The sequence below is a fragment of the Lemur catta genome, chromosome X (assembly GCF_020740605.2).
Source record: "Lemur catta isolate mLemCat1 chromosome X, mLemCat1.pri, whole genome shotgun sequence".
In the NCBI taxonomy this organism is placed as follows: domain Eukaryota; kingdom Metazoa; phylum Chordata; class Mammalia; order Primates; family Lemuridae; genus Lemur; species Lemur catta.
Window position 1 is genome coordinate 66,901,057 of NC_059155.1, and position 22,198 is coordinate 66,923,254.

General features: G+C 47.0%; 1 protein-coding gene across 1 annotated transcript; it reads right to left on the reverse strand.

Annotated features, from left to right (window-relative positions):
* Nucleotides 1-5,050: 5,050 nt before the first annotated feature.
* On the reverse strand, nt 5,051-18,114 carry CLDN34 (claudin 34). Its single transcript, XM_045538430.1, has 2 exons — nt 17,939-18,114; nt 5,051-5,962 (listed from the first exon to the last, which is right to left on the reverse strand). The coding sequence occupies exons 1-2, from the start codon at nt 18,046-18,048 to the stop codon at nt 5,296-5,298; spliced, it is 777 nt and encodes a 258-aa protein (XP_045394386.1). The 5' UTR covers nt 18,049-18,114; the 3' UTR covers nt 5,051-5,295.
* Between the last annotated feature and the right edge of the window lie 4,084 nt (nt 18,115-22,198).

Genomic DNA, 22,198 nt, shown 5'->3' on the forward strand with positions numbered 1-22,198 from the left:
GAGACGGGGTATTGCTATGTCACCCAGGCTAGCCTTGAACGCCTGGCCTCAAACAATCCTCCCCCCCCCTCAGCCTCCCAAAATGCTGGGATTACAAATGTGAGCCCCTGCGCCTGGCCTGTGAGTTTTAAATTATGAGACAGCTGGGGGTGGAGAGGTGTGAGGGGCATCTAGTGGGTAGAGACCATGAATGACGCTAACCATCCTACAGTGCACAGGACAGTCCCCACCAAGAACATCCAGCCCAAACGTCAATAGTGCTGAGGTTGAGAAAGACAGCCAAGACAAAATGGCACTAAGATGGGGCACAGACATCAGTATTTAGAGGTCCTCCCGTGACTCCAATGTCTGCATAAGTTAGGGAACCAGGGCATTCATTCTGAAATCTCATGTGTGTGAAATTTCAACTCATTATTGTTTTATGTATGTTTCTTTGATGTGAGATGTTTAGCTTCTTTTCACATATTTAGCCATTCAGATTTCATCTCTGTGAGTTACCTACTCATATACTTCTTTGGTGCCCATTTTCCTGTTGAATTTTGTTCTTTTCTTATTAATTTGTAAATGTTTTTATATTCTGGATACTAACCTTCTGTAGGGGCAATCAGCATAGTCAAACGTGTCCATTTTTCCCTTATGGTTTGTGTGTGTGTGTGTGTGTGTGTTTGTGTGTGTGGTTTTTTGTTTGTTTGTTTGTTTGTTTGTTTGTTTGTTTGAGACAGGGTCTTGCTCTGTTGCCCAAGCTAGAGTGCAATGGCGGAATCATAGCTCACTGCAAACTGAAACTCCCGGGCTCAAGCGATCCTCCTCCCTCAGCCTCCCAAGTGGCTGGGACTATAGGTGTGTGCCACCACACCTGGCTAATTTTTTATTTTCTGTAGAAATGGCGGTCTCACTATGTTACCCAGGCTGGTCTCAAACTCCTGGCCTCAAGTGATCCTCCTGCCTTGGCTCCCAAAGTACTGGGATTACAGGCATGAGCTACCACACCTGGCCACGTGTGTCTTGTTTAAGAAAATCTTCTTTACCAAGATGTTGTAGAGATAGTCTTATGTATTTCATTCTAAAAGCATCATAAGGAAGGTAATTTTATTCTTTTCCATGGTTTAAGGTGTGGAACTAATTTTCTCTCTTCATTTGTAGACAACTAATTGTCTTAGCACCAGCGATTCAAAAGTCCTGTTCTTTCTCCACAATTTAGTGCCACGGTGGTCATATGCCGAGCTATCATGGACTGCTAGGCCTATTTCTAGGCGCTCTGTTCTATTCCACTGGCCTCTTTGTATATCCCGATACTGACACACACTATTTGAATAATGGTAGCTTCATAGAAAGTCTGATCTGATAATAAAACCCCTCTCATTTTTTACCTCAAACTGGCTTGTCTACTGGCACTACTTCATGCTTCCAAGTGAGTTAAGATCAGCTCAGCAGGCTTCATGAAAAACTGTGGTGGACACTACCATGTCTTCACCATATTCCATTTTTCCTTCCTCCTGGACACATAGCTGGACTGAATTTCCCAGCCATATGGCTGGTATCAGTCACTATTGTGTGAGCAGAAATACTGCACTCTACTTCCGGGCCAGCCCATAAAATCTCCCTAAGTGATCCTCCAAACTCCTTTTACTTCTGGGTAGATGCAGATTAGCCCAGAGACCTTGTGACCCAAGATGGTGGTACAAGATGGAAAGATCAAGAGTCACAGCTAGGAGAAACTCTCATTTCAGATATAACATGAGTAGGAAAGAGACTTATAGTGTTGTCACTACTGTTTACCTTTTAGTCACAGAAACTAATGGTCCCCAAATGAACATAAAACTCTTGTGGGGTTTCAGTTGGAACTGTAGCAGATGGAGAATTGCCAAATTTACAACATTGGGTCATCTGATCCATAACCGTAGTCTACGTCTCTATTGATTAATTTGTCTTCCGTGACTTTAAATGGATTCTTTCTTTCCCCACGGGAGTCTTGCACATAATTTTTTAGATTTATTCCTTGGACCATTAATGGTTTTCTCATCGTTGTAAATGGCATTTTTAAAATTTTTATTTATTTATTTTAATTTTATTTTTGAGACAGACTCCCACTCTGTCGCCGTGGGTAGAGTGTAGTGGCATCATCTCAGCTTACTGCAAGCTCAAACTCCTGGGTTCAAGCGATCCTCCTGCCTCGGCCTCCCGAGTAGCTGGGACTACAGGCTCGCACCACCACGCCTGGCTACTTTTTCTATTTTTAGTAGAGACGGGGTCTCACTCTTGCTCAGGCTGGTCTTGAACTCCTGAGCTCAAGCGATCCTCCTGCCTCGGCCTCACAGAGTGCTAGGATTACAGGTGTGAGCCACCATGTCTGGCCAGTGGCATTTTTTGTAAGTCACATTTTTTGAAAAGTTGTCACTGTTGTATAGGAATATATAGGGTTTTATTTTTAAAGATCTTTATTGAGGTATAATTTACATATTATAAAATTTACTCATTTAGAGTGTATGGTTTGCAGAGTTTTAGTAAATTATATACTTGTGGGACCGTGACCACAATCCAGTTTTAGAACATGCCCATCACCCCAAAATGCTCCATCATGCCCATTTGCAGTCTTCCCCACTCTCCCTCCCAGCACCAGGCAATCCCTGCTCTGTTTCTGTCTCTGCAGTGCTGCCTATTCTAGAAAATTCCTACAAAAGGAATCATGATGGTGTTGTCTTCTGGATTTTCTACATAGACAATCACATTACCCTAAAAAAATACCAGTTTTGTTTCTTCCTTGTCAGTCCTTCCACCTTTCATTTCTTTTCATTTTATTTCTGATTGTTTAGTGGTTACTCTTAAATTTTTAGCATATGTACTCACTTAAAATGTAAAGTTAATCAATGACCCAGAATAAGCACAGACATCAAAAAGCTTTATCCCTAATTATCCCTCTCCTGCTTTACATATTATATGCAAACCCATAATACAGACATTTAAAAATTATAATCAGTGCTGGTTTAGATTTACTCACATGTTTACCAGTTTCTTTGTCCATCATTGCTTCTGGGTCAAACTCCATTCTGGGTCCAATTACTTTTCTTCCCACAGTGTCTTTTTTCCTAAGTTCTTTATCTGAAATTGCCTTTAGTTTGTCCTCATTCTTTTTTTTTTTTTTTAACAAGGTCTCACTCTGTCACCCAGGCTGGAGTGCAGTGGCGTCATCATTAGCTACATCTACTAGCACAGTGGTTCTCAATGGGGGCAGTTTTGCCCCTCAGAGGACATTTGAAAATGTCTGGACATTTTGGTTGTCACAACTGGAGGGAAAGGGAAGTGCTACTGGCATGTACTGGGCAGAAGCCACAGATGCTGCCCAACATCCTACAATTTACAGCACAGCCTCCCCACCCCCAAAAGAACCCAGCCCAAAATGGCAGCGGGGCCCAGATTGAGAAACCCTGCTCTTGCCTAACCAATTATAATGACTTCAAGATCTCTAAGCTCTAACCGTGGTCATTTTTCTCTGTGTGTATGTGAGCTTATTGATAAACTCTCACTCAGCTTGGAGTTGGTTGTGTTCACTGGTGCCTGCTTGCCTTACGCCAGTACTTTTCCGCGCCTTTGATTTTTTTGGAAGTGTATTACAGAAGATGTTTGCTTTCAGACTTCAAAAAGTGAAAAGCTTTAACAAAATGAATGGATGAACAGAATGGAGCAGAAGAGGAGAATATAAGCTTCAGACACACCCTGAAGAATCCAGTAAGAATATTTAATTTTATCAGAGTAGATGATTACAACGATGCTATGTGCATATAGGAAATTTCTTCAAGAAAACTGTTGCCAACCTTTCCAAAAAGTAAAAGCCCTCAGTTTAGCCCTGTTCTTCTGAAGAGCTGGCGACAGTCCTGGGATTCACTCTATTGCGCCATTTTATCAAATATGTCTCAAAAAGGAATATGCCAGCACCGATTAGCGAAAGGGCGCAGTTGAGATTCGCACTGGAAACACGTAGGGGAACTGTTTCTTTGTCAGCATTTCTTTTTTAACAGGAAAGCTAAGTGGGAAGTCAAGAGAGGTTTGGCCATAAAAATCCACAGCGAAATTCCAGCTCACTATACCTGCAGTGCAGCAAGAGCTGAAGAAAAGCAAAAATGCAGAGATGCAGTAGCACCATCAGAGGCCATCCGGGTATCTGGCTTCACTCCAGCTGGCTAAAGTGGCCACTGAACTGAAAATCAGGACTATTGTCTTCATCCAATTCGCCAACACTATCAGGTCCTGCCCATACTCAATTTCATCTGAAACGACCCAGCTTTTGTTGAAGCTGCTGTGTCTGGGCAAATCCACTGTTATATTAGAGATGTTAACTTTTTGGTAATGCAAAGCGTCCCAAAGTCCAAGGAACACCATGGGAACAGTCTGGCTGTCAAATGCCCGCACAAGCCAGGATCTGCTGTTCACAAGGACTGTTCCTAAAGTCCAGGTCAAATAACTAAAAATGAAGCCGATGAGATTGAAGATCGAGCCCTTCATTTTGGCAGACTGAAGACAAGGCGGAGGGGCATGAAGTCGAGCCCGGAGCAACAAAGAGAAAAAAATAAACAGATTCACGAGCCATGCTGGAGAGAGCGCTAAATAGTGACGTCTTGTCCTTCTAATCTGAAAGTTGTATTTAAGTGTTCTATATACCAATTGGCCTTCAATAAGAGAGTATTACTCTTTATAGAGTAATATTGAAGTATATGGGGAGGAAGGGACATGGTGTCTGGGGTTTGCTTTAAAATACCTAGAAAAAATAGATTAAAAAGGGAAAAGAAGAGAGAGGGCTGAAATGGCAAAATCTTGATAATGGTTGAGTGTGGTAATGGGTGTGGAGATTCCTTATACCATTTCCTCTACTTTTGCGCATGTTGGAAAACTTTATATGGTAGGGAGATGTTATTACCATGACATAGGAAGTTAAGTCCATTATCATTTTTAGCAAAAGTTTAAGAGATGTGAGAGGTAAATGCACTCAGAAACTCTTATTCCCATGCACTATGTTTATAGTATTGATTATTTACTTTAGCCAAAAATAATTAAAGTCCCCATCCAATAAGACCAATGGGCAGGTGGGCAAGATACATTTTTAATGAAAGTTCAAGTAACCAATCAATGAACCACATTCAGACACACAAGGTAACAGAATGAAACAGTTGGCTGCCTTCTGTCCCAAACTACCTTTGCCATGGTCTTGAGTCCTTGGAAATATTTGCTAGATCATCCTGGTAATACTTGCCATAAAGTCCTGGGAATCTTGGATTTGCAAAGCCCACACAACCAGGAAATTCATGTTTCTATTATTTCGGGATGCACTCGGATGCCCGGGGAAAATCGATAAAAAAGAAAAAACCCACTTAACAGCTTCAAGACGGCACCTAGACTTGACACGACAGCGGCACTCCCGGTTTCCTGCGTATCTGGCTTGAAGGGCAGTTGGAAAGATGGTGGGAAGGCAATCCCCTGTAAGGTTGTGATAGAGTAGTAATTCAAGAGCACAGCACTGAGGATGCAGAGACCAGCAATCATGTTCAGAGTCCCAGAAACAACAAATGAACAGTAGGCTTTACGCTTGTGAAGAATTCCCAAGTGCATGTTCCAAAGTGCTTTGATGCTGTAGGCTTTCCCCGCAAGCCCTAGTATGCTGGCAAGCAGCATGAGGTGTTGAGAAATACGAATATCGAGAGGGAGAAAGTCATCATAGTAGGTGTACCGATGACACAATTTGGCTGTGCTGATGTTGGTGTGATGGCGGTACATGCAGACTCTCCACATTCCCACGCAAGCATAGCCAGTGGGGAAGAACGAGGGGTCGTCCATGCACCACAGTCGCCACTCCACGAGGCCCATGGAAATTGAGGACAGGATCCATCCTATGGTGGCAATAGCGAAACCTGCTACTTGGTGTTCGGCACTAATGATGGTGAAGGGCATGGTGGCAGCGTGTTCAGGGGAACTGCAAACAACACAGGACACGGTGAGGTTGGGACCCTTGGGTCTGGGACAGCACCCCCATGGGTGAGCAGTAGCAGCAGGGAAGTCCTATATTTGAGAAAGGAGACAGTTGACCCTGCCACTGTGCGGGCAGGAGTACACCCTTGTGAAAACCTTCAGCAGGGCCATTTGGCAATACTTACCGAAAGCCTTAAAATGCACAGACCTTCAGACGGGCTGTTTCACTTCTGGGTATTGGCCCAAGGATAGAATTAAGACTGGCCAGAAATATTTAGCCACAAAGATGGTCATCACAGCACTGTTTCTAATATTGAAAAATGGGAAACAACACCAAGTCCAACAGTAGGGCTTGGTTAGATAATTTATGCTATATCCATGCAATGGAGCTATATGCCAACATTAAAAATATGCGTGGAATCATACAGTATGTAATATTTTGTGGTTGGCTCTTTTTACTTGGCATGTTTTCAAGGTTCACACATGTTATAGCATGTATGAGAAGTTTGTCCCATTTCATTGCTGAATTGTATTCCACTGTGTAGATAGATATACCACAGTTTGTTTATCCATTCATCAGTTTTTTGACATTTTGGTTGATTCTATGGTTTGGTTATTACGAATAATGCTGCAATGAACATTTGTATCTAAAACTTTGTATGGATATATGTTCTTGTTTATCTTGTGGAATACCTAGGCGTGGAGTTGGTGCTTCACATGGTAAGTGTGTATTTAACTTCTTAGAAATTGCTAAACTGTTTCCCCAGTGGCTACACCATCTTACATGGCCATCAGCAGTGTACGAAGGTTCCAGTTTCTTCTCCAACATTTGTTATTTTTAGTCTTTTGATAATAACCATTCTAATTAACATTATGTGTGACCAAAAGGAAGATGTTCACAATATATCAAGTATAAACAGCATGTTACAAAATAGTGTGCACAATACATCATAGATATGACTTGAATTGGAAAGGCTGTGTGGTAAATTACTGAGAGAAATTTATAACTGGGTTTGAGGGATTATAACTTTTTAAAGCTATTTGTATTGTGAAGAATCACATACATATAGAAAAGCATACAACGTCTAAGTGACCAGCTCAATGAGTTATGACGGGGCAAACACCCAGGTAGCCACTACTTAGTTTAAGATATGTAATAATTCACTTCCTGAATCTAAAATGCAGGTAACAAAACCATAAGTATATATAGTAATATGATCTGATTGTTGCTAATAACATATGCTGGGAAGATACAAAACAAGATGCATCTGAATACTGGGATTACTAATGATTTTTCTTTTCTTTTTCTGTTTTAAGGTTAAAGACTATTACTTTTTTAATTGGAAAAAAGGGTGGCGCATACAGAGATACAAACAGAGAAATGTACTTGTTAGTGACTATCAAGAGCAATAAAAACATGGGTGTCTTCCAACCCAATCTCCCACTTCTTGGAATCAATTCTAGGGGACGAATCAGACAGTGTGATCAAAGCTCCTGGGCAATGATGATCACAAGCAGTGTTACTGATACTAGGGGTAAGAGAAATCCAGAGACCAGTAATATGTGGATCAGTATGGATGCTTAAGTAAATTTCCTAATTCCACGTGACAGAACATAGTTTTCAACCGTTTACAATGAATTCTTCAAAAACATTGTAATGACAGGACATCCTCACTGTATGTTCAGAGGGGAAACAGATGCAAAAGAATGTATAAATATGTATGTTGTTGTGTGTGTGTGTGTGTGTGTGTGTGTAATTGACCACAGTTTTGCTTTTAAAAGACACCTACGTACATACGCATAAAAGTTTGGAAGGCAGTACTTCAGACTGTCATCTCTGGGTGGTAAAATACTCATTTTCAGCTAGGTATGGTGGCATGCCCAGAGACAGAATTGGCCCCAGTTCTGGCTTTCTTGAATGCCGTGCAATTGCTCATCTCTGCCTCTTCCCCTCCTCAAGTTAAAGCTTCCTTCTGGTCTCTGTCATCCTTGTTGGTACCTCTGCAGCTTGCCTTTGAGATACTCCACTCCCAATCACTGTCACCCCAAGCCAGATCAACAACGCACCAGGTGAGAAACCAAGGCCAATATGGACGTTTGTGGACTGACTGACCCAGATGAGAAGTCCTCATAGTCCAAAGCCTTATATTCCAGGGGGCCGTAAACCCAGCAGTCCAAAGGTTCTATTTCCAGCTACATCCTATCTGCTCTCATGCCATTGAGGTTGATTTGGGTAGGCCAGCCACTTGCAAGGTTTTAACATCTCAACCTAGAATTTTCATTTGAAAAGCAGGACTAATCTTGATTTTTAACTTTTTTTTTTTTAAAAAAGAGTAATTTTAGACTTATAAAAAATTGCAAAATAATACTGAGAATTCTTCTATACCCTTCATCCAGCTACTCCTAATGTTAAGATCTTACATAACCATGGTACTATTATCAAAACCTGGAAGTTAACATTAATACAATACTATTCACTAAATTATAGCTCTTATTTGAATTTCACCATTTTTCCCATTAATACCCTTCCTTTTTCTGGTCAAGAAACCAATCCAGGATCTCACATTGTAGTTTTTGCTCTGTCGCCCAGGCTAGAGTGCAGCGGTGTGATCATAGCTCACAGCAACCTCAAACTCATGGGCTCAAGCAATCCTCCTGCCTCAGCCTCCTGAGTAGCTGGGACTACAGGCGTGTGCCACCCCACTCGGCTATTTTTTTCTACTTTCAGTAGAGACAGGGTCTCGCTCTTGCTCAAGCTGGTCTTGAACTCCTGACCTCAAGTGATCCTCCCGCCTTGGCTTCCCAGAGTGCTGGGATTAGAGGCATGAGCCACTTCACCCGGCCCCCACATTGTTATCAGTTGTCCTATCTCCTTAGTCTCCTACAATCTGTGACGGTTCCTCAGTATTTCATTGTCTTTCATCACCTTGACACTTATAAAGAATACTTGCCAGATGTTTTTTCATGATTGAAAAGAGGTTATGAATTTTGGTATGAAAATGCTAGTATGAAATGATGCTGTGTCCTTCCCAGGGCATCATATCAAGGGGCTCATGAAGTCTATATGTCTTATTACTGGTGATGTTGACCTCGATCGCTTGGTTAAGGGGATACCTGCTGATTTCTCCAGAGTAAAGTTATCTTTATTTGTACTTGATCATTCTCTTGTATTTCATACATATTATGGGGGAATTACTTCGAGACTATACAAATCCTTTGTCCTCCACCTTTCGCCCACTGATTTTAGCATTCATCAGTAGATCTTGCCTGCAACAACTGTTACTGTGGTATTCTAATTGTGATTTTGTGTCTCCTTTTTCTTCTATATTTATTGGTTGGAATTTCTTTGTAAGGAAGAGTTGTCACTTCTCCCCCATTTACTTATTTATTCAAGTACTTAGATTAGCATGGCTATTTATTTTGTTCTCTGGATAAAATTCAGTACTACTGTTACCTATTTTGTTTCTTAAATTGTTTCAGCTTAGGCTGTTGGGAGCTTCTTCACATTGGCTCTGATATTCTTTTTTTCTTTCTCTATGTTTTTTTTTTTTTGAAACAGAGCCTCGCTCTGTCATCCTGGCTAGAGTGCAGTGGTGTGATCATAGCTCACTGCAACCTCAAATTCCTGGGCTCAAGCCATCCTCCTGCCTCAGCCTCCTGAGTAGCTGGGACCATAGGTGTGTGCCATCACACTTAGCCAATTTTTGTAATTTTTGTAGGGATGGGGTCTCACTCTTGCTCAGGCTGGTCTTGAACTCCTGGCCTCAAGCAGTCAATCCTCCTATGTTGGCCTCCCAAACTGAGCCACCACTCCCAGCCTGGCTCTGGTATTCTTTCAACATGGCTACATTCTTTTCTGAGCACTCCTTACCTTCTGGTACCACAAGGCCTATTCTATTTTCTCTGCCCTAGACCTGGAATCAACCATTTCTTCAAAGTGTCCCGGTTCCTTCTATTGAGAACAGTAGGACTAAACTGAATTTTATCACCACACTGAGAACCAAACTGTTCAGAAGGGTTGACTCTTGTTAGTTTTTTGGGATTCCAGTTGGCACATTAACCAAATGCCTTAGTTCAACCAATGCACATTGAAAAAATTAACTGCCAGGCAGACTGGCATTTGGGGCTTGGTTTGTCTGTTTCTGTAAGCTTCTTGGGGTTCTGGCCTCTACCCCAGACTTGTATACCCGACTGCCCACCTGACATCTCCACGTGGCCGTCTACTAGGTATTGCAGATTTAATACATCCAAACCAAACTCCCCAGCTCTCTTCCTCTCCTTGCCTCTTTCAGCCTCTACTGAAGTATCATCCTCCCACTGGGGCCCTTCCTCACAATCTCCTAGAAGTGGCACTTCACATGCCATCGCTGCTCACTCCCTCTCTACTTACTTTCTCAACATCTGGCGGCTTGCCCTGCCTTACCCAGCATCTTCCTTGCCTTACCCGTTTCGTGCGCTGCTGTGCCGTGGCCCTTACTACATTGCTTGGCGCAGAGGAGGTGCGTGTGGGTGGGTGAGTCAGTGAGTGAACGCAGGGGATCCCTGTGTGTGGTGACGGCTCTTGAATCCTCTGGTCTAGAGGATTGCTTCCCGACTCCAGCTCCTTGCCTCCTTCCTGGTAACGCACAGTTGCTTTCCTCTTCCTGCCTACTTCTTTGAGGGCAGCAGACATCCAGAGTGCAGCGAGTCTCTTGCCATCACTGTCCTCTCCTTCCTGTCTACATATCTCATGAGACCTTACTTGGAAACTGGGTCTTTAAAGAGGTAATCAACTTAAAAAGAGGTCATTAAGGTGGGCTCTGATGCAAGGTGACTTGTGTCCTTATAGGAAAAGGAGAAGAGCTGCACAGAGGGAAGACATTTTTGGAGCATCTACTATGTGCGAAACACTCCCCTGGGTCCGGGAAGGGAACAGCAGAGCTCACATGCTTCTCCTCAGGGAAGATCCACTTTGGAAGGGGAGATAGATTTTAAAGTGACAAATGAAGACAGGAGAAACAGGCATGTGAGTCAGGTACAAACACATACTGCAGGAGAGCAGAAGATGGAGAGATGAAGCCACATGGGGAAAGGAGAAGTTCTTTGAGGGAAAATTGTCCTAACTAAAACTAAAGGAAGAGTCCAAGTGTTAGAAATGGGACGGTGTGTACCTGTAGTCCCAGCTACTCAGGAGGCTAAGGCAGGAGGATTGCTTGAGCCCAGGAGCTCAAGCTCAGCCTGGGCAACAGAGACCCCATCGAAGGAAGGAAGGGAGGGAGGGAGGAACAGAGGGAAGGAAGGAAAGGAGGCATGGAGGGAAGGAGGGAGGGTGGGAGGGAGGAAAGAAAATTTATTAAAAAGAGAAATGGGAGCAGGGAAGGCCACTGTCAGGTGCCTGCATTGAATTGAATGCCAAGGTCACAATCCATATCCAGGCTGATATCAGAAGTCCTATTCTAATGGCCAGCACATTCCCCGCACGTGCCAAATTCATAGGATGTATTTATTTTGGCCAGATAATCCTGGACGAATTGTTCTGAAGGGACAGTTTTGCTGGCACCCAGGCAGGAACCTGAGAGTAGGGCGAGTGAGTTTACTGGAGTGTATGTGGCTTGTGGGGGATGACTTTGGGAATACTCGCCGGAGGTTGCCCACTGGAACGTGCAAGGTCACAGGACTCCTTGCTGAAGAGGGAAATTCAAGCGAGTGTTACAGATGGCACGCCGCCTCAGCAGGCAGTGATGTGGACGATGGCTCACTCTGCAGGCCAGGGACGTGGGGCAACGGAGCCCACCAGTGCTTGATATGGTGCATTCATGAGAATCATGTTGTGAAGGGAACGGAGGTTCATTAATGAGTTACAGTCCTGGCTCCCTCTGGAGTCCCAGAGATGGGGAACACTGACTCTGTCTCTTGCGGTAAAGAGATCTAGTGGTGCCAGCAAAGCCACAGTAGGGAAGTCGCCTTGTCCTCAACTCCAGTCAGCACATTCTGCAAAAGAGCATGCATCCAAGCCCCCGTCCTCTTGCGGGAAACCCAACAGAATAAGCACTTCCTTCCGGGAACAGCACACTCAGTGAGGTAGTTTTCCCAGCAGCAGGGAGGAGCAGTGAGGGAGTCAAGGCAGTTTGAAAAGGGGAGCAGTTGTGACGACACCCCCAGCACGTGGGACCAGAAGGAGCGGGAAGATGCGGCTGCGGAGGAAGGGGCCATAAACGATGGGGCCACAGATGTTTGTGTTTGGATAACTGCATTTCAGAGCAAGTGTAATCCTGGGCATTTTGTTTTTTGCATTTGAAAATATCTTTTCTGGGAAGGGGTGTGTAGGCTTCACTAGATGTTAAAGAGATCTGTGCACAAATGAGATTAGCAAGCTCTGCTTTCCCAGGTGCCCGCCCGCAGCGGCCGCAGTGAGACAGGCCAGCCGCAGCCAGGGTGCTGTGCTGCTCCAGATCTGAGACGAGGACACACACACACACACACACACTCTCATACACACACACACACACAGAGCCCTATACACACACCCCACATACACACACACCCCCATACACACCCCATACACTCACACCCCCCATACACACACCCTGCATACACACACACCCCCATACACACACCCCATACACTCATACCTCCCCGTATACACACACACCCCACATACATACACACACACAGTCCCATACACACACCCCATATACACACATACACACAGACCCCTACACACTCATCCCCCATATACACACACACCCCGTATACACATACACGCTATGTACACACAGACCCCATACACACCCCACCATATACACACACCCCCCATACACACACCCCTATATACACACGCACACCCCATATACACACACATCACCTATGTACACACTCCCCTATACACACACACACACAGATCCCTGTCTACACACACGCCCCCCTATGCATACACTCAGACGTGCGTGGAGAGGGGCGTGTGCACGCACTGAGGAAGAAAGATCCATCACAGGTAAACGTTACAGAGCGATGTGCATTTTATCGTCTCCTTTGTGTAAATATGTAAGGACATACCTGGCTTCTTTCCATGCAAAATTCTGCAAGGACAGCACCTGCACCACCACGGGCAGTCCCCGCGATGGGTGTGGGGTCTGGGAGGGGAGGGCAATGCCCTGTTCACAGTATGTCTTTGGGCACAGTGTCCGTACCATTCGCATGTCTGGTTTCCATTCGTGAGGCAGAGATGAGAATGAGAGAGACATGCACACAGAGACAGAGACAGAATGAGAGAGAAAGTGGGGGGAGATTCCTTGCAAAGAAAGCTGTTCAAAATACTTTTCTAAGTAAAAACCTCAGTTGCAGAAGAGTTTGTATAGAAGTGGTCCCATTTCTGTGAAAGTTAAGGAAAATATATAATACACATTTATGTAAAATGCACAAGATATATATTTGTGGATATACATACATAACATGCTCATGATAGAGTTTCTGGGTGCGGGAGATGGGTAACAGTGGTCACCTCTGGGAAGTGGGGCCGGGCTTGGGGGCTGCAGAGAAGCTGTTCTCTGCTTCAGAGAAGTGCAGGCGTAGGGACGGCTCTGAAAAGCTGCCCTGGTGCGGGGCCGGTCTGCGTCTGGAGGGGACCCTGCACTGGTGAAGGCAGCAGCACACGCAAACAGGCTTCTCCGGGACACCCTCACCCGCGTTGTCAGGACGTAGGCAAGACTAATGCTCAGCAAGGGGAGTTCTGACCGAGAAACTGTCTCCAGGCTACTGTCTATTCTCTCTGCACTGTCACCTGAGAGACTTCATGTGCACAGCAAGGCAGCCACGTGTCTCCTCCCCTCTCCCTTCCGTGACCTGGCACCTCCTCCCCCCAGGAGCCCCACACCCGTGCCCGTTCTGTGTGGTATAAACACTTCAGTCGTCTGGCCCTTCTTACAGTCTCGTGTTTTGAGTGGCTCCCGTGCACATGTGCACGTTAACACATTTGCATGCTTTTTCTCCTCTTAATCTATTGTGTGTTTTACAGACTCAAATTATCAAACCTTTGGGTGGGGATAGGAAAATTCTCTTCACCCCTACCGAGAAGTGCCTTGCGTTTAGTATTCTGCAAATCGCTGTTATGTTGGGCTCAGTAGAAGGTACCAGGAGTCACAGCTACTTCTGCATTCGATCTTTTGACATCAAATGACAAGGAGCCTCTAGAAAGCTCCACTGTACACTCATGAGAGGAGGAGAGTGAAAAAGGCACAAAACGTAGTATTGTGAAAATAATTTTGACCTTGTGGACCCCACCCACACACTGCATGCCCCAAAAGAGCCTTGGAGACATTTGGGGCCTCCAGATCACACTTTGAGACCCACTCTTCTATGAGCTTCATGTTCATCTACACGATTTAATGCCCCAAACAACCCTTCCAAGTGGGCAGTACTCTTATCCCCATCTTAGAGTTGAAAGGACTAAGGACAGAGAGGTTAAGTAACTTGTCTCAAGTCACACAGGAAGCCAGTGGTGGAGCCAGATAGCCGACCACAGACTCCATCCTCTTACCACAGCATTTGTGGGTGAGGTGGGAGCAGGTTCGATTAAGGCCTGAGGTAGGAGTCATCTGGGAAAGGAAGGGCCCCCCGTCCTCTGAGTTGAGGGAGGAGGCGAAAGCTAGGGTACGGCTTTCGGACTCCCGCACACTGGGCACCTTTCCCAAACCACTGAGTCACAGGTGGCACAGATATTATAACAGCTCCCTGGGTGGTGCCCACGTGCAACTAGGCGGACAAGCCACTGAGGCAGAGCAAAGATATTCTGAGAGGTGGGGGACGGGAAGACCATCAGCCCAGGCGGCCTCTGTTGGATTGAGGGGCGTGCCCCACTGCAGCGGGGAACAGACTAGAACAAAAAGCCGTCAGAGACTGGGCAATGAATGCAGTCAGGAAACTAAATGATATTTTAAATATATAACCTCAACGCCATTAGGGTGGCTACTGTTTAACAAACAACCCAGAAAGTAACGAGTGTTGGTGAGGATGTGGGGACACGGGAACCCCTATACATTGCTGGTGGGCAGGCGAACTGGCGCAGCCGATGTGGAAAACAATATGGCAGTTCCCCAAAAACTAAAAATAAAACTACCACCCGATCCGGCAACTCAACGTCTGGGTATACACCCACAAGAAGCGACAGCAGGGACTCAAAGAGATATTCACAGCACCATCATTCACAACGGCCAAAGGGTGGGCGCTGACCCCAATGGCCATAGGCGGGTGAACTGATAAACACAATGTGCTCTAGCCGTACAGTGGGATATTATTTAGCCTTAAAAAGGAAGGAACATCTAACACATGCTGCAACATAATGAACCTTGAGGACATTGTTTCCTGAAATAAGCCAGTGACAAAGGGACAAATACTGTATAATTCCACTCATGTGAGGTACCCAGAGGAGTCAGATTCGTGAGTCAGAAAGCAGACTGGCGGCTGCGGGGCCAGGGCGTGGGGAGCTGCTGCTGGCTGGGTAGAGTTCCCGCTGTGTGACACGAGAAGTGTTCTGGAGGCTGTTGCCCAACAAGGAGAATGTACTTAACACTATAAAATATTCACCTAGAAATAGGTGTCATTTATGTTACGTGCATTTTACCACACCATAAGAAAATATACAACAAAGATGGGCTGAGCCTCTACTGACCTGTGATAGGGTCTGCACATGATCCGGCAAGCGGGAGCGGGCGCCAGCTCACTGGGCCCGCGGCTCCTCGGAAGCTGCCTGGCTCTGCGTCCCCAGCCTGTCTAGGCTGCCTGAGACCTGGGCCACACTGTGGCCCTTCTACCCGGCCCTCCCCTCGGCCTCGCACTCGCGCCCCCGTTGCCTAGCGCCCTCACCTTCCAGATTCCCTGTGGCTAGGTCACAAAGGCCATGGCAGCGCCCACTCTCTTGTGGCCACCGCACGGTCCTGGTTTCCTTTCTTCATCATGTTTAGCCTTCAAGGGTGGGTATGTTTACTAACGGACCTTCAGGGTCCGCTTGCAAGATCCATCTGAGCTAGCCTGGCTCCTAATCAGGTCCTCTCTGCTCCCCCTGAAATGGTATCTCCCAATACCACCTGGAGGCGGTGCCATTTTTTAAAGCAACAGCAAAATCTAAGTGCAGGTGTTAGTAGAAGTGGCACCACCTCTTTGGCTGTCAAAGCCACTGACAAGCAACGCGTTAGGAGAGACACTGTCATTCACGGGAAACGGCCTCCTTCTAGTTGAGTCTCAGGTTAGAGGCTTGTCGGGACGTGGTACACATGGGTAAGACAAGTAGGATGTGTAAGGTGATTCCTAACTTGTGAGAAATTGGCTTGCTAAGATTGTGGATAGCTTCAAAAGGAGCTCCTGGAAGAAATGAGGCTGCCAAAAAGGCAAATGATGTCAGCTAGCCAGCACTGAGGACTAAATGTTATATAGAAGCCCAAATTCCACTGCAATCTTTTGCTTAAAGTGTTTTCCACGATAAGGAATTTATACCAAGCAAATGAGCAGACATGTGTACAAAGATTTAGGTGCAAAGCACACCCAACTTACTTTGTAACTGAGATGACAGCTGGGACCGAAAGGAAAAATCCTAAAACCACATTTAGAGACTATGTCCACGAAACCACTTTCTATCCTCATAATGGGATATCATACAACGATTCAACACTACGTTGAAGAATAATTAAGGGAAAAGTTCCCAATATTGCTAAGAAACAGATTTCAAAATTATTTGATTAGTATAATCTTGTTTCTTAAAAAAAAGCAAAAGGGAGAGATGGAGAAAGGAAACGAAGGGAGGGAGGGAAGAAAGGAAGGGAGGGAGGAGGGAGCGAGGGGAGGAGGGAGGGAAGGAGGGAAGGAAGGAGGGAAGGAAGCAGGGGAGAAGGGAAGGAGAGATGAAGGGAGTGAAGGAAGGAGAGGTGGAGGGAGGGTAGAAGGGGAGGAAGGAGGGAAGGAGGGAGGGAAGGAAGGAGGGGAGGAAGCAGGGGAGAAGGGAAGGAAAGATGAAGGGAGGGAAGGAAGGAGAGGAGGAGGGAGGGAAGAAGGGGAGGAAGGAGGAAAGGAAGGGGGGGAGGAAGGAGCCAGGGAAGGAAGGAAGGAAGCAAGGGAGAAGGGAAGGAAAGATGAAGGGAGGGAGGAAGGAGAGGTGGAGGGAGGGTAGAAGGGGAGGAAGGAGGGAAGGAAGGAGGGAGGGAAGGAAGGAGGGGAGGAAGCAGGGGAGAAGGGAAGGAAAGATGAAGGGAGGGAGGAAGGAGAGGAGGGGGGGAGAAAGGAGGGAGGGAGGAGAAGGGGAGGGGAGAAGGGGATATGTGGATAGGTTAATTAGGTGGGAAAAGACTTTGCAGATGTGATTAACTTGAGGATCCTGACACAGACAGATGGCCCTGGAAGGTCTGGGCGGGTCCCACGTCATCACAAGGGGGCCTGTGAGAGGGCGGCAGCCTGGTGAGGGCAAGGAGATGAGGGAAGCAGGGTCAGAGAGGGATGAGAGGACGCTGAACCGCGGGCGCCGCCCGTTCTCGGAGCCTCCAGAAGGGGCGCCGCCCGCCGCCGCCTTGCCCTGAGCCCGGCGCGGCGGGTCTCAGACTTCTGACCCTGAGAGCAGCGACGGAGCGAACTATGCCATTGCAGACCACAAGCGTGCGGTCGTTGGTCAGGGCGGCAACGGGAAACCGGCACATCGCCGGTGCGTGGCTGCGGACCCGTAAACGACTTTATTTGGGTTTTGTTGTCCTAGAAGGTGTTTTTCTGCTTTTCCGTACTGATGATTGGTTTTCCCCGACTCGCTCTCGGGGCCTCACCTGGCTGTGACAACTCTGGACACCCAGACGGAAGAGGCTGAGGGGTGGCAGGGTGCTGGGGGCAGGGGAGACCGGGAGGGTAGAGGTCGAGGAAGCAACACCGAGAGCATGGCCCCGGTGGAGTTAAAGCGCCTCGCAACGTCTTCCTCAGCAGCATCAGCTTCTTGAGCCAGCCTGCTGTGCGTGACGATAGCAGCACTTACCTGCCGTTGCTGCGCGTGCCGGGACGTGGAAGGTCTTCACGCGCTGCACACAGGGCGAAAGCTCGTGCCGCAGCGGCTGCACCGCATGGCTGCTTCATGTATGCCTGCATTTAATAACCACGTATCAATTATTCACCTACTTTGCACCAGGCAGACAAACACGCACAAGCAGGGCACCCACCCTCGAGGGCTTAACGTTCAGTGGGCAAGTCTTTTATGTAAACTCATAAACTCAGTAAACTGGTGCAGGCGCCGGGCTTAGAAATACAAGCATGATCCACGTACACAACACCGGTGGTATTACACGGGACCCTTTGTGTATGACAGCATGTTGCAACTCCACTTTAAAGCTCTTGGGCACTAGATTAAAGTGCCACAGGGTTACAAGGTACGAGAAAAGGGTCTTCGGGTGAGGACGAAGAACTCTCTCCCTTAAAATTAAAAAAAAAAAAGTACTTTTCATTTAGAAATCAATTTAGCCTTAACAAAAAAAGTTGCAAACAGCACAAATATTCTTCACTCAGATTTTCCAAACGGAAACCACTCACAGAACTGCAGGACAATGACCTAAATCAAGACATGCACACGGACGTGATGCCATGACCTACAGATCTGACTCAACTTCACCAGCGGGCCAGCCAGCGTCCTTTTCCTGCTCCAAGAGCCCGTCTGGGACCATTGGTCAGGTCACCTTTGCCCCTAACGTTAAACTATCTTTTATCACCTTGACAGTGTTTAAGATAACTGGTCGTATGTTCTTTGAAAAAGAACTTCCCTCACTTTGGATTTGTCTGACGTATTTCTGGCAAGAATCCCTCAGAAGGGAGGCCGCGCCCTTCTTGGAGCAGCAGCCCATGTACAAGGCTCGTTCCCGGTGTAGCTGGCGCTGGAACCGCCACAGGCGTTCTTGGGATCTGGCTGGGAGCTGGGATAATAAGCTTGGGTTTAGTGGGATATGTCCCTGTGGGTTGCCGCGACTCAAGACACAGCATATGCAAGACTAAACACACCACGCACGTGTCCTCTTTCGACGGAAAGCGCAGAACACAGAAACACTCAGAACACCTGTACCTGCAGGCACGAACCCGTGGCGGGCCAGCGAACAGGTCTGAAAGTGGATCGAACGTTTGCCGTGTCCCCACGAGTCAGACTGCGCATCAGTGTGCCCGACGCATCTTGTCGTGATGGAGTCCCACGGGTCCACGCCAAAGAGCAGACAAGACTGTCGCCAAGGTAGCACACCAGCTCGACGCACGAGTGCCAGCCGTGAGTCACGGCACCCGGCACACGGACCATTGGATTATGCAATTGCACATTCCGACACCACAGCAGCAACTTAGACTACATTTGAATTGCTCCTGTGTGTGAATTTCTTGGTCATTTCAAACCTCAGGACAGGCTGAAGCAGCCTTGTAGAAGCCAAAACCAAAAACAGAACTAAAATAGGATTATTTGTCTGCTTTTTAAGTGTCTGTAATGTGTGAATTTTTCCCACTCAAAATATTCATCCTTCAACCTAATTTTGAATCGTTTTCCTTAGAAAGTGTCTTCCCACAAGTCCAGTGGCCTGACCTTCGGGTGTCACAACTCTGCTCCGTCACAGAAGCATTTCTCATCCCACCAACCAGAAGAAGCCGACTGCCTCTGTCTGGCGGTTCCGGCAGGTCTGCTCCGAGGCACGGACGGCCACTCCTCCAGCTTGAGATAGAATGATGAGAATGGCGTTCATCTGCAGGTGGGGGACCTGCGGCCTTAAGGCTACCTGTGGCCTTCCTGCTCTTAAGTGCGGCCTTTTGACTGAAGCCAAATTGTACAGAACAAATCCTTTTATTCAAAGGGGTGCAGCAGAGACAGATGAAGCTTTTCTTGCCTCCTTCGGTGCTTAAAAAAGCACAATGTTGAAATCAGAAGGCTGCAGGTTCCCCACCCCTGCGCGGGGCAGTGACGCCTGCTCGGAGCCAGGCAGGGGCTTTAAGCGCATGAACACGTGTCAACCCCTGAGAGGAAACTGGGCTCACGGAAGCTAGGTCACGTGCTCACCACCACACAGCACAGAAGTGACAGAGGTGGCTTTGCTCCAGGCAACCTGGCTCTGTGTCCTGGGTGCTTTGGGGCCACCCCATGTGAGCAGACACTGTTGGGGGAAACCCTCAGTGACGCCCACCCTTCACACCTCCCTGTAGCCACCCTCTGCCGTGTGACTTTACGGGTCCTTCCACTGAAGAGGTGGAGCCTGGTCCACACCCTGCGGTGCTGGATTTGGCCACGTGATGTGCTTTGCCAACAGGTCAGCAGGTGACATAGGATTAAAGCTGTGACCAGCACCCCCGTCACTGGGCTCGTTCTCTTGTGCACCTGCTGTGGACACACCCAGGCCAGACTGCTGGTCCCAGGAGGAAGAAGAGGGGTGCACGGCACAGAGCCCTGCCTGGCTCAGCCGCAGACAGACAAGTCCATGGGCTGAGTACTTCCTCACACTGAGTGCTGCTGAGATTTTACAGCCATTTGTTCCACAGCACTATTGGGGCAACAGCTAACTGGCATGACCTGTGTCCCCGACCTTTTCCTGACTACACTCTCACTGGCCTTAGACTGGCACAAATAAATTACACACATATAACCAATGCCACGGTTTACTCAAATGGTTGAAGATGAGAATCTGACATATGGCGAGGATACTCGGATTCTTTTTTTCAAAAACCTGTAACACAGGTAAATCAAAGACACGCTCCATTCACTTGAAGAGACTATTTATTTTGTTAAAGTCAAGCAGGCTGATCTGGCGATAGGTAAGTGGTAAGCGTCGAGCACGAAATCTGTACACATCTGCCATGGTGGGCTGACGGGCGCGCAGGCCGCGGGCAACAGCCCGCTCGGCAGGGCATCTACAGCTGCGCCACAACGGAGGGCGAGTGGGGACAGCCACCACCTAAGAATGCCAAGAGCTGACCATTAGCACCAGATTGTTCTCATGTGCAAGTATATACAGAGTTAGACACAGACTCACTAGAATCTTTGGGTCCCTGCCAACCAGACACTCAAGAGGCAAACAGGGGGGACGCACAAGACAGCTGTCATTACATGTGCTTTGCTAAAAGGGTACTCGAGCATTATATATTGCTATGTAGAAGAGGAAGTCCTAAAAAGACATCAAAAGCCTGGGTACAAACACACAAATTTGATTATTCACATTTTACACGTGTATCATCAAAACGACCACAATACTGTATTTGAGGGGGGAGAATGACAGGTGAAAGCTTTGTCAAATGAAGTACTCTGCTATGACCCGGGCTGTCTCTCCGAGGACAAAGTGGAGGCTGGTGGACGGCCAGCTTCACCTCTGACCAACGTTCACAGCCAGTGACCGCCATGTGGGGAGGAGGACGCTTCATCGGCAGAACAGGGATGTTTCAAGGTAGCGAGGGCTTGATTTAACAGGAATAAACACTGCCGGAAAGACATTTATCCTTTCGACACTGGCAGGCTGCCAGAAAGGCGGTGTACTCACCGCCTGCGTTGCCAGAGCCTGCCGGCGTGGACGCGGCCCCGCAGAGGCATGGACGCCGACGCAGCGCCTGTGCGGTCCGGCTCCGCAACGCCGGCTCGGCCAGTGCGGACTCCAGGCCTTAAGACGTGTGTGTGTCTGTACGTGTCTGTGCGCTTTGGTGAGGCTGTGGGCACCGCTGACAAAGGGAACTCTACCCTGCTGGACAACTTGTTTCGTGGGAATAAGGGGAAATGAGGATTTAAATGGCCCCTGACTGAACAAACGCCCTAATATCACCTACACATGAAGGCCTCGATCGGAAAGTCACTCACCACTGACCATGCATTTAAGTAGAGGAACAGTTTTCGAAGAAATACACCAAATCTACAATTATTAGATAAAAATACGTAAGTTACGACCAAGCTATCAACGGATGAACATCTTTTCATGTGCTTATTTGCCGTGCATACATCCTCTTTGGTGAAGTGTCTATTCAAGTCTTTTGCCCACTTTTTAATTAGGCTGTTTGTTTCCTTACTGTTGCGTTTTGAGAGTTCTTTATAAATCTTGGATACAAATCCTTTGGCAGATACAGGATTTGCAAACATTTCCTCCCAATCTGTGACCTGTCAATTGGAAACTGACAGCAAGACAGTGCTTTTTTTTAAAAAAGAAAAAGGCTCTCTTTAGAATCTTGCCATTTCAACCAATAAAAAGGGCACAGAACCTTTAAACTCTGTGGCAGAAAAAGGTCAACTTTAGTTGTATAGTCC

What these genes read in the sequence shown, in the direction of transcription:
- CLDN34 (XM_045538430.1), bottom strand. Translation starts at nt 18,048, where the DNA reads ATGCAGGCATACATGAAGCAGCCATGCGGTGCAGCCGCTGCGGCACGA. An exon ending in GGCACGCGCAGCAACGGCAG is followed by an intron (nt 5,963 to 17,938) that starts GTAAGTGCTGCT and finishes TGTTGTTTGCAG; the next exon opens with TTCCCCTGAACACGCTGCCA.